The 13,333-nt window shown below is 34.8% G+C and overlaps 1 protein-coding gene and 1 long non-coding RNA gene across 3 annotated transcripts in view; both read left to right on the top strand.

The window, feature by feature from the left end:
• Positions 1-3,285: 3,285 nt before the first annotated feature.
• Positions 3,286-6,349, top strand: LOC127455293 (uncharacterized). The gene is made up of 3 exons (XR_007899654.1): positions 3,286-3,377; positions 5,738-5,833; positions 6,083-6,349. It is a non-coding gene; the product is annotated as an uncharacterized LOC127455293 (long non-coding RNA).
• Positions 6,350-8,286: 1,937 nt separating this feature from the next.
• The window catches only part of LOC127455278 (la-related protein 1B-like), a 65,066-nt gene continuing 60,019 nt past the window's right edge, over positions 8,287-13,333 (top strand). For both annotated transcript variants that reach the window (XM_051723022.1, XM_051723021.1), the window contains exon 1: positions 8,287-8,984. In XM_051723022.1, coding sequence (XP_051578982.1) covers positions 8,630-8,984 — 355 coding nt within the window. In that variant the 5' untranslated portion in view covers positions 8,287-8,629. The remainder of the gene's footprint in view (positions 8,985-13,333) is intronic.

The raw sequence follows: 13,333 nt of genomic DNA, 5'->3' as shown, positions 1-13,333 counted from the left end.
AACTAAATCTTGGGGAGACCTAACCCACCTTTGTCAATTGCCCTGTGTAACTTGTTAAAATGCATCCGAGGATGTTACCATTCCTGATAAAGGATTTAGCTATACTATCAAATTGTTTAAAATAAAAGAGGGGAACTTCAAGAATTTTTCAGGTCTATTATCTTATGCACAGCCAAAGATGTTACTGCCATTGTATCAGCAGGTGAATAAAATATTATTTTGTGGATTTGCATTAAGAATTGTTTATCTGTGCTAAAGCATTCATGACTAGGTCTCTCGGTGTGATTATTCTCTTTTAAGAACATCCAGAAAAGATAAGACCACAGGGTTTCCAGCATGTACCTTTCCAATGCCCCAACATGACTCCATCCCCCACAGTCCCCACCTCAAGTCAGACATCGCTCCTTCCATACACTGCATTAGACCTAGGCGCTTTGCTGCAACCTGTTATCTGATCAGAAAATTAGAACGTAATGAAATTCATATTTAAACCCCAATCTGCATGCAGCCAGCATTCCCTGATTAATGCACACTGGAATTATGGGTGTGGATCTTGTAGAATGTAACAGGAAAAACTGAATTGAATAAAGGAAACATTCTCAACAGCAACAGTAATTATTAACGGCTGTTGTGGTTTTTGCTGGGAAATTGTCTTTGGAGTTGTAATGGTGTAATGTGTCATGTACTTTGCAGTAGAGAAAGTGAAACCAGCAGACATTACAATTATTGCTGCTTTTGGAGACTCACTGACTGTGAGTATAGACTCATTCTCAAAACAATGTTCAGAGATAATCTGTTAGAAATTATAAAATGATGTTTGTCCAAAATATGATGTATGATATCGCTCATGTTTCAATTTTACATATTTTCTTGGTGCTATTTTGATACATACGTAAATGCAATTTGTTTCTGAAAATGTACATTTTAAGTTGTTGTTTTGTTATTATTCACTATGTGTTGTAAATGACATTTTTTTTTTTTTTTAATTATTGTTTTCTACTTGTTTCTCAAATACTGTCAGAGTGCTATAGGTGCCAATTGTTCAACTGTTTTGGAAATTCCAATTGAGTATTGTCACATTTCATGGAGGTACCACACCCACTCCTTTACTATCCCCTCCCCCCAACATACATACATAAAAACAAAGATTACCTTATTATTAATACTTGAAAATCTGTGAAAGCTTATCATTTGAATAGTTGCTGATCAACTTTAAGGTTAATTTGACTGATTATGGTTTTGCTAACCAGACAGAGGATCAAAATCAAAACATTTTCATTGCAGTAATTTAGTTTAATAGTTTGTCTGAATTTACAAAGCTGTTAATCTTAGTATTTGTCTCATCTATTATACAGCACTTTAAGTGTAATCGTACTTTGTTCTTATACATGCTTTGAGGTTCCATTTTAGGACTAAACTTAGTTTCCTTAAAGGAATATTCCAGGTTCAATACAAGTTAAGCTCAATCATTTGTGACATGATATTGATCACCACAAAAATGTATTTTGACTCATTCCTCCTTTCTTTAAAAAAAGCAATGTGGCACTTACAATCGAAGTGAATGGGGGCCAATCTGTAAACTTTAAAATACTTAATATTTCAAAACTATAGCACAGTACATAAACAATATGTGTGTTAACATGATTTTAGTGTGATAAAATCACTTACAACCTTTTCTGCGCAAAGTTATAGACAATTTTACAACTTGATGATGTCATGATGATGTAATGTCAACAAACCATATAATGACTGTAAAAATGACGATTTAAACAACTTTACAGCTCAAATAATGAATGTAACAGAAGAATTAATGTAAAGTGCTTTTATAAAATTATAAACTTCACATTTCTGCCTTTAAACCCTCCAAAATGTGGCCCCATTCACTTCCATTGTAAGTGCCTCACTGTGACCTCAATTTTTGCTTCTTTTTTTTTTTTTTTTTTTTTTTTAAGAAAAGGAGGGACGAGTCAAAATAATTTTTGTGGTAATCAACATTATGCCACAAATGCCGTCGATTGAGCTTAACTTGGATTGAACCCAGAATTGTCCTTTAGCTATTTTCTGAAGTAAATTGTAAAAAAAAAAAAAAAAAAAAACACAGTGTAGGCACTTTCTTGTAAATCTGCCAGAAACATGAAAGTAATAAGGGGACCTAATGTTTTTGTTTGTGTGATCTGCAGTATTGGAGGATATGGAACCTATCAGGATGTTATCACTCTTGCAAGTAAGATTTGAGCTTGAAATTGTAAATATGTTTAATTTACATTATAATTTTGACCACTCTTTCCTTGACTCTCATAATCTTTCATCACTTTTAACTTTTTCTCTCATTCTTTCTTTTTGTCACGTCTCTTGTTCACTATCTAACTTTCCCTCACTCCCTCAGACATTGTGAAACTTTTCAACCCAAATGTTCTTGGACCATCACCTGTGCCGAACCTACATGGATACCCAACAACAATTAATGACACCAACTTCAATTTTGCAGTTACTGGACACAATACATTGTAAGCATCATTCCTTAATACTTAATGTGACAAATATGAAAAGAATGATGGATGCTTCTGGATGACACTAACACAAAACAATGCTTTGTACTTCATAGTCCATTTAACATGACAATGGCCTTCCAGAAAGAGCCAACAGAAGCCATGTGGATGTTGTGTGTTTATTTTATATATGTATGACTATTTCCTTTCCAAAAACTTCTCTGAGCAGACCAGGCACATGATCGACATGTTTAAGATGTACCCGGTAAAAGTTATTTCTCTTTTTTTCATCTAAATATTGTCTTTACCTGAAATAATTGATCATTTGGGTCATCCCTTTTCAGTTTATTGTTTTTTGGGCTGCTTAATGTGGATTAACTGTGTTTCTGCACATTTACTGTGGCTTGACTTTTTCTCAACAGGGCTTGAATTTCAAAGAAGACTGGAAACTCCTAAATGTCTTGATTGGAATGAATGTCATTTGTGATAATTGTAAAAATAAAGTCAGTTTGTCCTGTGTGTGTTCCTATCATGAGGTTTATATTTGTAGCAATGGCTGATGCAAAACTAAAGCAGTGTGTTTGTTATTTCTTTTTTTATAGTCACTATTTTCTGTGGATTTTTCAAAAAAATCTGGAAATACTGATAGAAGAGGCAGAGGAAGAGACTCAACATCTGTTTGTTTTAACATATTCATATTCAGATAAGTTTATAATATTATCTTGCCATACAGTGACTGAAAGCATGCTGGACTGCTTTACCCTTTTGTCTCACTTCCTCTCTCTCTCTCTCCCAGGTCCCTAGATTAATAGCGAATGTTGTTCAAATTTTCCCCATGAAGCCACTCAGAGAGGTTGAGATGCCCACCATTGGCTGTATACTTCAGAAGTATGTGTGAAGTGCAAACATACACTCAATGCACTAAAAATATTATTTTATTATACTGCATTCATATTGTCCGATAATACGCCTTACAATTATTTATAAAAAGTTATTACATATTATAACTACAGTCATAATACATTTTAATACTTAACCTATTTATAGAGTAGTTATACCTTAAAGAGTCTAATGTATTATAACACAGTTAAAATCCAATTTTATCAGCAGAAGTTAATAAAGGTAATCGTATAAGTTACCCTCTACTGGACAAAAATAGTTTGTAAACTTCCGATTCGAAGTGGTAATTTCTGCTACACAAGCATCACCAAACAAAATTGCAAAAATAACAATTACACACATTCAGTGTAAATTGAGACATTAAGAAAAATCACTTGCAAAGCTTCAAGGTTAAAACACACCAATAACTCTCATTCAAGAAAAAAAAAATGCATTTTGATCACACATGTAGCCAAATTTCTTAGGTAACACTGTCAATGAAGCCCATTATTATAAGGCATTGTAAAGGCATTATAAATGCATTATACTGCATTCATAATTTCTCATAATACAACTTATAATATGTTATAACTCATTAATAATTGTAACTACAGTTATAATACATTATAATACTTAACCTATTCATAGTTATACATTAAAGAGTCTAATGCATTATAAGCAGTGTTGGGTAAGTTACTTAAAAATAGTAATCCACTGCAAATTGCAAATTATTTCCTCAAAAATTGTAATAAGATTTTACTAATTAATTAATTAGTAAATGTATTAATTAGTTAAGTACTAATTACTTTATTGAAAAAGTAATCACATTACTCATTACTTTACTTTTAAGTTACTTTCTAAAACACTTTTCTGCTCAACAAATTCAAAATAATGTATATATTTCTTGTTCATTGTTACACACAAGTCATATACTCAGTACCTCACATTTCTGCTTCACAATGACTCGTTGCGGGGCCATAACTCATGTATTCTACACAGTGTTGGGTGTAATCCAATTACAAAGTAATTAGTTACTGTAATAGAATTACTTTTTTAGTACAAAGTAGTGTAATGCATTACATTTTAAATTCTTGTAATCAGAATACAGTTACTGACTTTCAATTAATTTAATTACTTTTCAGTACATTTTAGGGTTATGCTTATTTCTAATATATTATTTATGTTGAATACATTAATTATGGCCATGTAACGAGTCACTGTGAAGGAGAAATGTGAGGTACTGAGTGTATGAATGTATGTATCAACAGAAATAATATATTAGAAATTAGCATAACCCTACAATGTACTAAAAAGTAATTAAATTAATTAAAAGTCAGTAACTGTAATCTAATTACAAGAATTTAGTAAGAATTTAGAATTTAGAAATGTAATGCATTTAACTACTTTTTGACTAAAAGGTAATTAGATTACAGTAACTAATTACTTTGGATTACACCCAACACTGATTATAACAGAATCAAAATCTAATTTTACCAGCAGAAGTTCATAAATGTAACTGTGTAAGTGCTGTTATGTAAAAGTAGCATAGTGTAAAGTCTATAAGGCTTTATGATGTGATCATTTACCACTATCAGTGGTCTTTTTATAAACAGCCACATCATAAACTTGTAACATACAATGCATTACAAGTCAAACTTATATAATGGAAATTATATAAAAATAAGTCTCCAAATAAGATGCACAGATGTTAAAGTATATTGAACTGAGCCCAGGATAGATTTTTTTTGTGACAGATTTGGCAACATGTGTGATCAACATGCATATTTGTTTCTCGAATAAGAGTTACTGGTGTGTTTTAACTTTGAAGCTTTACAAGCGTTTTTTTTTTTTGTTTTTGTTTTTTTTTTATGTCTCAAAATTTACATTGAATGTGTGTAATTGTTATTTTTCCTATTTTGTTTGGTGATGCTAGGGTTGCAGAGATGACACTTAGGCCCTGTCCCAATACCCCCACTTGCGGTTTTGGTCTTGCCTACTTACCCACTTGTTTTACGTATTTCTGGTGTTTGGCCACTAGTGTGCAAGTAGACGTGAAGATTGTAAGTGTGTGGATGACTTTTGATTGCACGTTGGGACACTCGTACACTTAAAGATGTTGGTGCTGGTTGCGACAGCTGTTGTCTTTTCACCCAGCTGAAGACTGATTATGCCAAGCCTCCCAGACTGCCTGTGTGTTCATCCTCCAGCATAAAGTTTTCAGTTCATGCTAAACTAGTATTTGTGTGATTGTGCAGTGCACAAATTGTTGGACACAAAATCTTGTAAGATTGCATGAGATAAGAATGTATGTCATATTGTCTTATGAGGTTTTATCAAACAGCATCTTACTGGTGTTTATTTTTTTTCAGGATGGCACAGCTGACACAAGTTTCTTTACAGCTGATTGTTTTCACTTTACTGTGAAAGGTCATGAGGAGTTGGCAAAAGGGCTCTGGAACAACATGGTAAGGATCAACCACTGTTACTGCTTAGATCCTGATCACTCTTTTATAGAACAGAGTATGTGATTTCAGAATTAAAGGAGAGACCTTTGCTGAGCCCCATCTTTGCTTGATCTCAGACCTCAAATTTAAATCAGTTTATTTAGCCGTGACCATTTTCACGGTCTTATGTTTACTTTTTATGGGGCTTAAATGTAAAGTATGCCTTTTGAAAGTTGACACTTTCTTATCATTTTACCTCTTTCCCAACAGTTTGAACCTGAGGGAGAGAAGACAGTGACCGACAGTTTCTTAGAATCAATTAAACTCATCTGCCCGCCTCCTGTAAGATACACCAACATGTCAACTTAAATTGGTCAATTTAATTTTAATGCTCAGTACACAAAAAAATGTATTTACATCTTGTGTTGTCCTGGGATCACCCTTACATATACACAAGACCTAAAGAAAGGTCATCTGCAAGCTCTCTGGACCCTTTTGTCCCTAACCAACTTCCTTACCATGTTTCACAATGTACAGTAAACCTTGAATAATTACTTAATCTGAATAATTAACTTATCATTAACTTTCATGACTAACACATTGAACATCTTTAAAAGATTTTGTGTGTATATATATATATATATATAAAATTATACAATATTTGAAAATCAGTTGTGCTCATTAATATACTGCTTATTTGAACACATGCTGTACTGTAATGTAATGCTGCATTAAGTTTTGTAATAAACATTTAAATTATTTGTCAGTTTTTTTTGCCTTTTGCCTGAAAATGTGCATTAAACATAATAAAATGGAACACACCAGACTCTAGTTGCAGAGTCTGACCACAGGGAAGCACACTGTGTTTTGAATAAAATAAAAAGAATTAAAGGGATAGTTCACCCAAAAATAAAAATGCTCTCATCATTTACTCACCATCATGCCATCCCAGATGTGTGACTTTTTTTTCTTCAGCTGAACACAAACAAAAATTTTTAGAATATCTCGACTTTGTTTGTCCATACAATGCAAGTGAATGGTGGCCAGAACTTTGAAGCTTAAAAAAAAAAAAAAAACACACACACACATAAAGGCAGCAAAAAAGTAATCCATAAATCTTAATAAGCGATATGATAGGTGTGGGTGAGAAACATGTACATTTTTAAGTCCTTTTTTACTATCAATCTCCATTTTCACTTTCTCCTTCTTTTGTTTTTTTTGGCGATTCACATTGCATATTGCCACCTACTGGGCAGAATTTATAATTAAAAAAAAAAGGACTTAAATATTGATCTGTTTCTCACCCACACCTATCATATCGCTTATGAAGATTTAGATTTAACCACTGGAGTCTTATGGATTACTTTTATGCTGCCTTTATGTGTTTTTTTTTAGCTTCAAAGTTCTGGCCACCATTCACTTGTATTGTATGGACAAACAAAGCCGAGATATTCTAAAAATCTTCTTTTGTGTTCAGCTGAAGGAAAAAAATGTCATACACATCAGGGATGGCATGAGGATGAGTAAATGATGAGAGAATTATCATTTTTGCCTTCAATTATCCCTTTCATTTATCTACATCTCATGTCACACCAGTTGCTATGCTGTTAGGTACAACCATAGGAAGGAAAATATGAAACAGGAAAATACTGTAAGAAAATATTAACATATTGATTGTTAGGTTTTTCTTGTAGCCAACACAGAAATGCCATCTTATTAACTGGCCTTTTAGTTTTAGCTTTTTAAAAAATATTTAAATGTTTTTATACTATTATAATGCCAAATGCATGATTTTTTATTTTTTTTATAAAATATTACATTTTTATAAAATAAAAATACAATATTCTTTTTTTAATAATCATAAATTAAATAATCTATAAAATATAAAATACTTTTTTTTAATAATATATCTATATATATATATATATATATATATATATATATTATTGAGTATATTAGGTGATGTATTTTTAACACTTAGGAGCAACATAAAAATAATCTTTCTCTTGCCCAGGGGAGTGAAAGAACTCCATCTGGTGTGAAACATTGTTTACAAAACATGAATAACCATTTCCCCTTCAAACACCTGGGATTAAATTATTTTATTCCATTAAAGGCGCAAATCCCAAAAAAGTCCCTTTAGTAACTTTATTATTCAGCCAGATGTTTCTGTTGTCCTCTTACTATGATGCTCAACGAGATCCAGTGCTGCTTCTAACTTCTCTAATTTTAACTCTAAACTTGTAACTATTCAAAATTCGACAGACGGTTTAAATCCGTTGATCTGTGCGTTGCCCGGTGTTTGTTTTTCGGATTTTGTAACAGTAGCGTGAGTTTGTGTGTCGACCGGGTGAAAGGCCACGTCAGACTGCCTTTGATCAACCACGTTCTACTGCCCCTCCTGCAGTACCGCATTTTGACCGACAGGGGCAACAGAGAGGCGCTATACACTCGTCCAATGACTCGTGGCCGTTCGTAGTATTTCCTTTTATTTAGGTGAGCTGCTGATCAGTCAAATCGCATAGTGGCTTGAAAACATTGGCAAAGTTTCTATTTCTTTTGTTGACGTTATTATTATAATTATCAGATGGTGTGATTGCACGACATGGCTTCTTTAAGAGACCGAGCATTTTGACATTTAAGAAGGAAAAAGTCCGATGTAGCTCTCCGCCGTGTTTCAAGCTGCTGCCTGTCAACTTGCGCTCGAGCTGCAACAGCTTTGACCGAATCGCTCTCTTTATTAGGACTGGGGAAATAACTTTTACGGGACAAGTGAAGAAAAACATAGCCGCGTGTGGGCGTTTGCTCTTTTGAACCATGTCCACCGAGGTTGCGAGCGAGTTGGACGTGACATTCAGTAGTTTGGACGAAGGGAACCAAAACAAGTCAGACGCAGACGGACCCAAGAAACCCGATCGAGCGAGCCACGAGGAGGGGCAGCAGGATCCTCCTCAAGTCGACTCGAAACATCAAAAACACGGGGTCATGGACGGCAAAGTTGATGGCCTGAACACGGACAGCACGAATGACAAGGAGAACGAGCAGAATGCATCAAGCCACAAAGCCACAGACACTGCCAAGAAAGTGATGGAGGCTCCTCCACCGAAAGTGAACCCGTGGACGAAGAAAACCTGCCCTCCCAATAATGCCACCAACAGCTCCATACAAACAGGTTAGGCCCCAGGCATGTATGCATGCAACTGCATTTATGCGGATAAGACACATTTACATTTCTAACAGCATTTATTCTCGTGCACACGTGCTCTGTTAGCCCGCACGTGCTAGTTCAACCAGCAGCGGTCCATAAACTCACTCAACACCGGCCAACTCACGTTCACGAGCTCTTTCGCTTGCTCGAGCATCCATGCTTTAAAACATATAATAACGGCGGGAAGTTTCTAATTTAATATTAATTCAGAAACTTTGTGCCCATATCCGTAAAGTGTGTTTTTCATACATAGGCAGAGAAACTGACCAATCAGAGGCGGGGGCGTGGTCTATTAGCTTTAGCACACTGCTAGCACGATAACCCGTTTAATCCTTTAAGACAGTTTATAGCAGCATTTCAAAATCAGACTGCTCGGATTTATTCACATGTATGAATAAATGGTGTATCAGTTGTTGTGACTGTCATTGTTCTATTTTAGACTTGTATTTTAGTCATGGGTGGTTTGGCAAACAGATGGTTTTGCTGTGTTAAGTCGCGTGATTAAAACACGGTTGTTAGTCAAAGTTAGAAAATACATAATACACACACATATCCTAATTATTCTCTTTGGACACTCATGTGTGATTATAAATGTAATGTAACCCAGTTTAGGCTAATTAAGTCATTTAGTTAAAAGGTTAAAAACACGACCTTTTGCTGTCAGGAAGCTCTAAGCTTGCCATATGTGATGTGACCAAATATGGTGGTATTGGGAATAAACGCCTGTTCCCACATCATTCGGCCTGCAGACGCTTTTGTGCCTGGATTATTTGGGTGTATTTGGACAGACTTGCTGATGTGGGCAGATTTAAAACCCCCTCCCCACCCTATCTGATCGAGTTGCACGGGAGCACGTGGAGTGCTGAGCACTGCAACTCCAACAGGAGCTGATGGGAGGCCTTTACACCCTGTAGCTGTGAACTGGAGTTTCAATCCATCTCAAACTCCTGCTAAACACTTCAGCAGTGTTTAGCAAGTTTTTGTTTTGTTTTTAAGACACCTTAGTGGCTACTGTAGAAATGCATGGCTTGCTTACCTGTTGAGTTGTTTGCTTTATGATGAAAATACGAACAGTATATGAAGTTAATGAATTATGACACACTTAGACCACTCCCTACAACTGTAAATTACTGTGTACACTGATAAGACCTGTCTGATTAATTTTGATCACCCAACAACAGCTTTTGAAACTTGCCTGAAAATGGACTGTATGATCATTGTTTTTTTATTTATGTAAAACGTTGTTTTGAGCAGGGTCTAAAATAAAAAATGCAAAATGCCACCAAGAATGCACCCAAAATTCAGAATGTGGGGACAAAAAAATGCCCTCATAATAAATTCTTCTGTTAAATATTTGTAACATCTGATATAGTTCTTAAAGGAATAGTTCACCCAAAAATGAAAATTTGCTGATAATTTGCTCACCTTCAGGCCATCCAAGATATATCTGAGTTTCTTTCTTCATCAAAACAGAATTTAAGTCTTTTAGGATTTCATTTCAGGCCGCCTCCTTTAAACAATGCAAGTGAATGTACTAAATTTATTTTACGGTCCAAAATACATATTTAGGGTGCATCAAAATAATCCACACGACTCCAGTCGACAAATAAAGTTCTTCTGAACGCAAACGATTGATTATTTTGAGAAACAAAACAATACTTATTTTTAACTACAAATGTTCGCTTCCGTACATCTCTGTGACGTGCGCTCATGAGAGGGATGACGTAAGCTCGTTGGTAAGGTCACGAGTCACGTGGAGGAGTAGTCAGGAAGTGCGTCATTGTTTACATTATTTTTTTTTATTATTATTATTTGGAAATGATTATTTTTTTTTTTTATATTGTTTTGAAATTGTTTTGGACTGTTTTGGTTTGTGAATGGCACAAGTTCCTCTTGTAAACAATGACGCGCTTCCTGACTCCTCCTCCACGTGACGCGTGACCTTACCAACGAGCTTACGTCATCCCTCTCATGAGCGCACGTCACAGAGATGTACCGAAGCGAACATTTGTAGTTAAAAAGTATACAAGTATTGTTTTGTTTCTAAAAATAATCAATCGTTTGGGTTGAGAAGAACTTTATTTGTCGACTGGAGTCAAGTGGATTATTTTGATGCACCCTAAATATGTATTTTGGACCGTCAAAAAATGGATTACATTCACTTGCATTGTTTAGAGGAGGCAGCCTGAAATGAAATCCTAAAAATCTTAAATTCTGTTTTGATGAAGAAAGAAACTCAGATACATCTTGGATGGCCTGAGGGTGAGCAAATTATCAGCAAATTTTCATTTTTGGGTGAACTATTCCTTTAATATTCTATTGTAGTCCTACTTGTACATATTAGGCTATTGCATGAATATGAGTTCATGTTGATTTAATTATTAGGGGTATTCAATTCTCAATTTTGAGAATTTATATTAAAGGAATAGTTCACCCAAAAATTTAAATTCAGTCATTGTTAATTTAACCCTGTGTTTTTATAAACCTATATGACTTTTTCTTTTTCTTAACACAAAGGGAGAAATTGTGAAAAAATATTGTGCTCAGTGACGTCATACAATGGCAGTTTATGGTGACCACTGCTTCAAGCTTCAAAAGAATGCAAAAGTATAATTGAGAAGTCTAATAAATTATTCCATGAGACTCATGATTGTTAAAAAAATGCCTCTGAAAACTAAATCAAGGGTGCAAATGAGGCATGTGATGGTATCAAATTTTCACATCACGATAATTGCTGAAGCTTTTATCATGGTATGCTGTATTATCGGGGTATTAAATTACATTACAAAAAGGGGTTGAAAGGTAAACAAACTTTATTGTTGTTCTCTTTATAGCAAATTCAATGACTTTTTTCAATACCAAACTGGCCTTTTAAATGAACAGATAACAAATAACTTTTAAGAGAACCCTGAACATTAAAAAATCTTCTTGAACATCTAATTGGCTACAACAATAGTATGCATGTTTTTTTCTGGATAGCAGGCCAGTTGCTAATATATAGCTGGGCGCTAGCTACAAATTTAACAGTTGATACTACAAGACGCAAACTTTACTGTGTAGCTAGCAGAGTTTTACCGAACTGCTCTTCGGCCACTTAAAATCAAGCTACACGTTATCTGCAAATGGCAACAACAGTTAACTTTTTTTGTCTTGGTTGTCATTTAGCTAGTTGTCTCTAAGAGTGCTCTCTCAGTTTTCAAAAACTAGCAGAACTGTCACAACGCACCTTTTATCTCACTGAATTGTACAGAATGATTGTCCCGCAGATGAGCGAACACATGTTGGAGGTGTTTGTGTTTTGCTGCCACTTTTCCTTTTTTGCCATGTGTTTTACACAAAGTGAAACGTCGTCAACCAACAATTCCTCTCCATTTTTATGGAACCCAAAATACTTCCACACTTCTGACTTAACCATTTTAGAAGGTGGATAAAGGGTCTGCTGCGTTACTCTTTAAGCCATGCTTCTGGTCCACATTGGTTTGTGTACATCAGAGTGCGCATGAGTCATTTATGCCGCATACATGAAAGTGTTGTGAATCTTGATTCTTTGATGGAAAAAAAACTACTGGGCGATCAGAAAAATCTAAACAATTTGGCTAAAAGGTTATCTAGAATGATTTACGGTATTTTGAAGTGCCCACGATAACAATATTGTGCATGTTAATTACAGTGATGTACCTTATTACCGATGTCGTCAGATGCCTAGTGCAGATATTGCCCTTTAATATAAAACTTAATTTCTGACACTGGGTTTGAGTGTCACTGAAAGTAATACAATGGCAGTTCTTCAGACCAGAAGGCCAAGATCCATATCTGCAGATTTTGTTCATAAGCTGGGTGTTGGAGATATAATTTCAGTGTCTGATCAGAATGGCTACATGATTCTGTGGGCCCTCAGTAGATAGTCATGTTGATTTTCTTTGCAAATTTCTTCTTACCTAATGTATCCTTATAAGGGAGATGCAAATATTTAGTTTTCCCAATAACTTCTTCAACAGGTAGCCATTAGCCAAGGATGTTTTATTTTATGTGGAAAGACATTTTCAAAGTACACCAATAATATATTTATTTTGTTCTTTGTATCTATTATTGGGTGATGATCATTTTGTCAAGTAGAGCAGAAGTTTCAAGCCACTTTGGGGCAATCAATGCTGTGTATGGTGATTTAAATTCATATGTATCAGTTTTTGGATTATGACAACTTTCAGTGGAATACAGAGCATCTAAAATGATTTTGATCTTGATCCATATCCTGATTCTCCCTCATTATGACCTAAGTGTTAGGTTTGAATGGAGACTTGTCATACAGTGTA

The sequence above is a fragment of the Myxocyprinus asiaticus genome, chromosome 17, assembly GCF_019703515.2.
Source record: "Myxocyprinus asiaticus isolate MX2 ecotype Aquarium Trade chromosome 17, UBuf_Myxa_2, whole genome shotgun sequence".
NCBI lineage: Eukaryota > Metazoa > Chordata > Actinopteri > Cypriniformes > Catostomidae > Myxocyprinus > Myxocyprinus asiaticus.
This window is presented reverse-complemented; position numbering and strand designations above follow the sequence as displayed.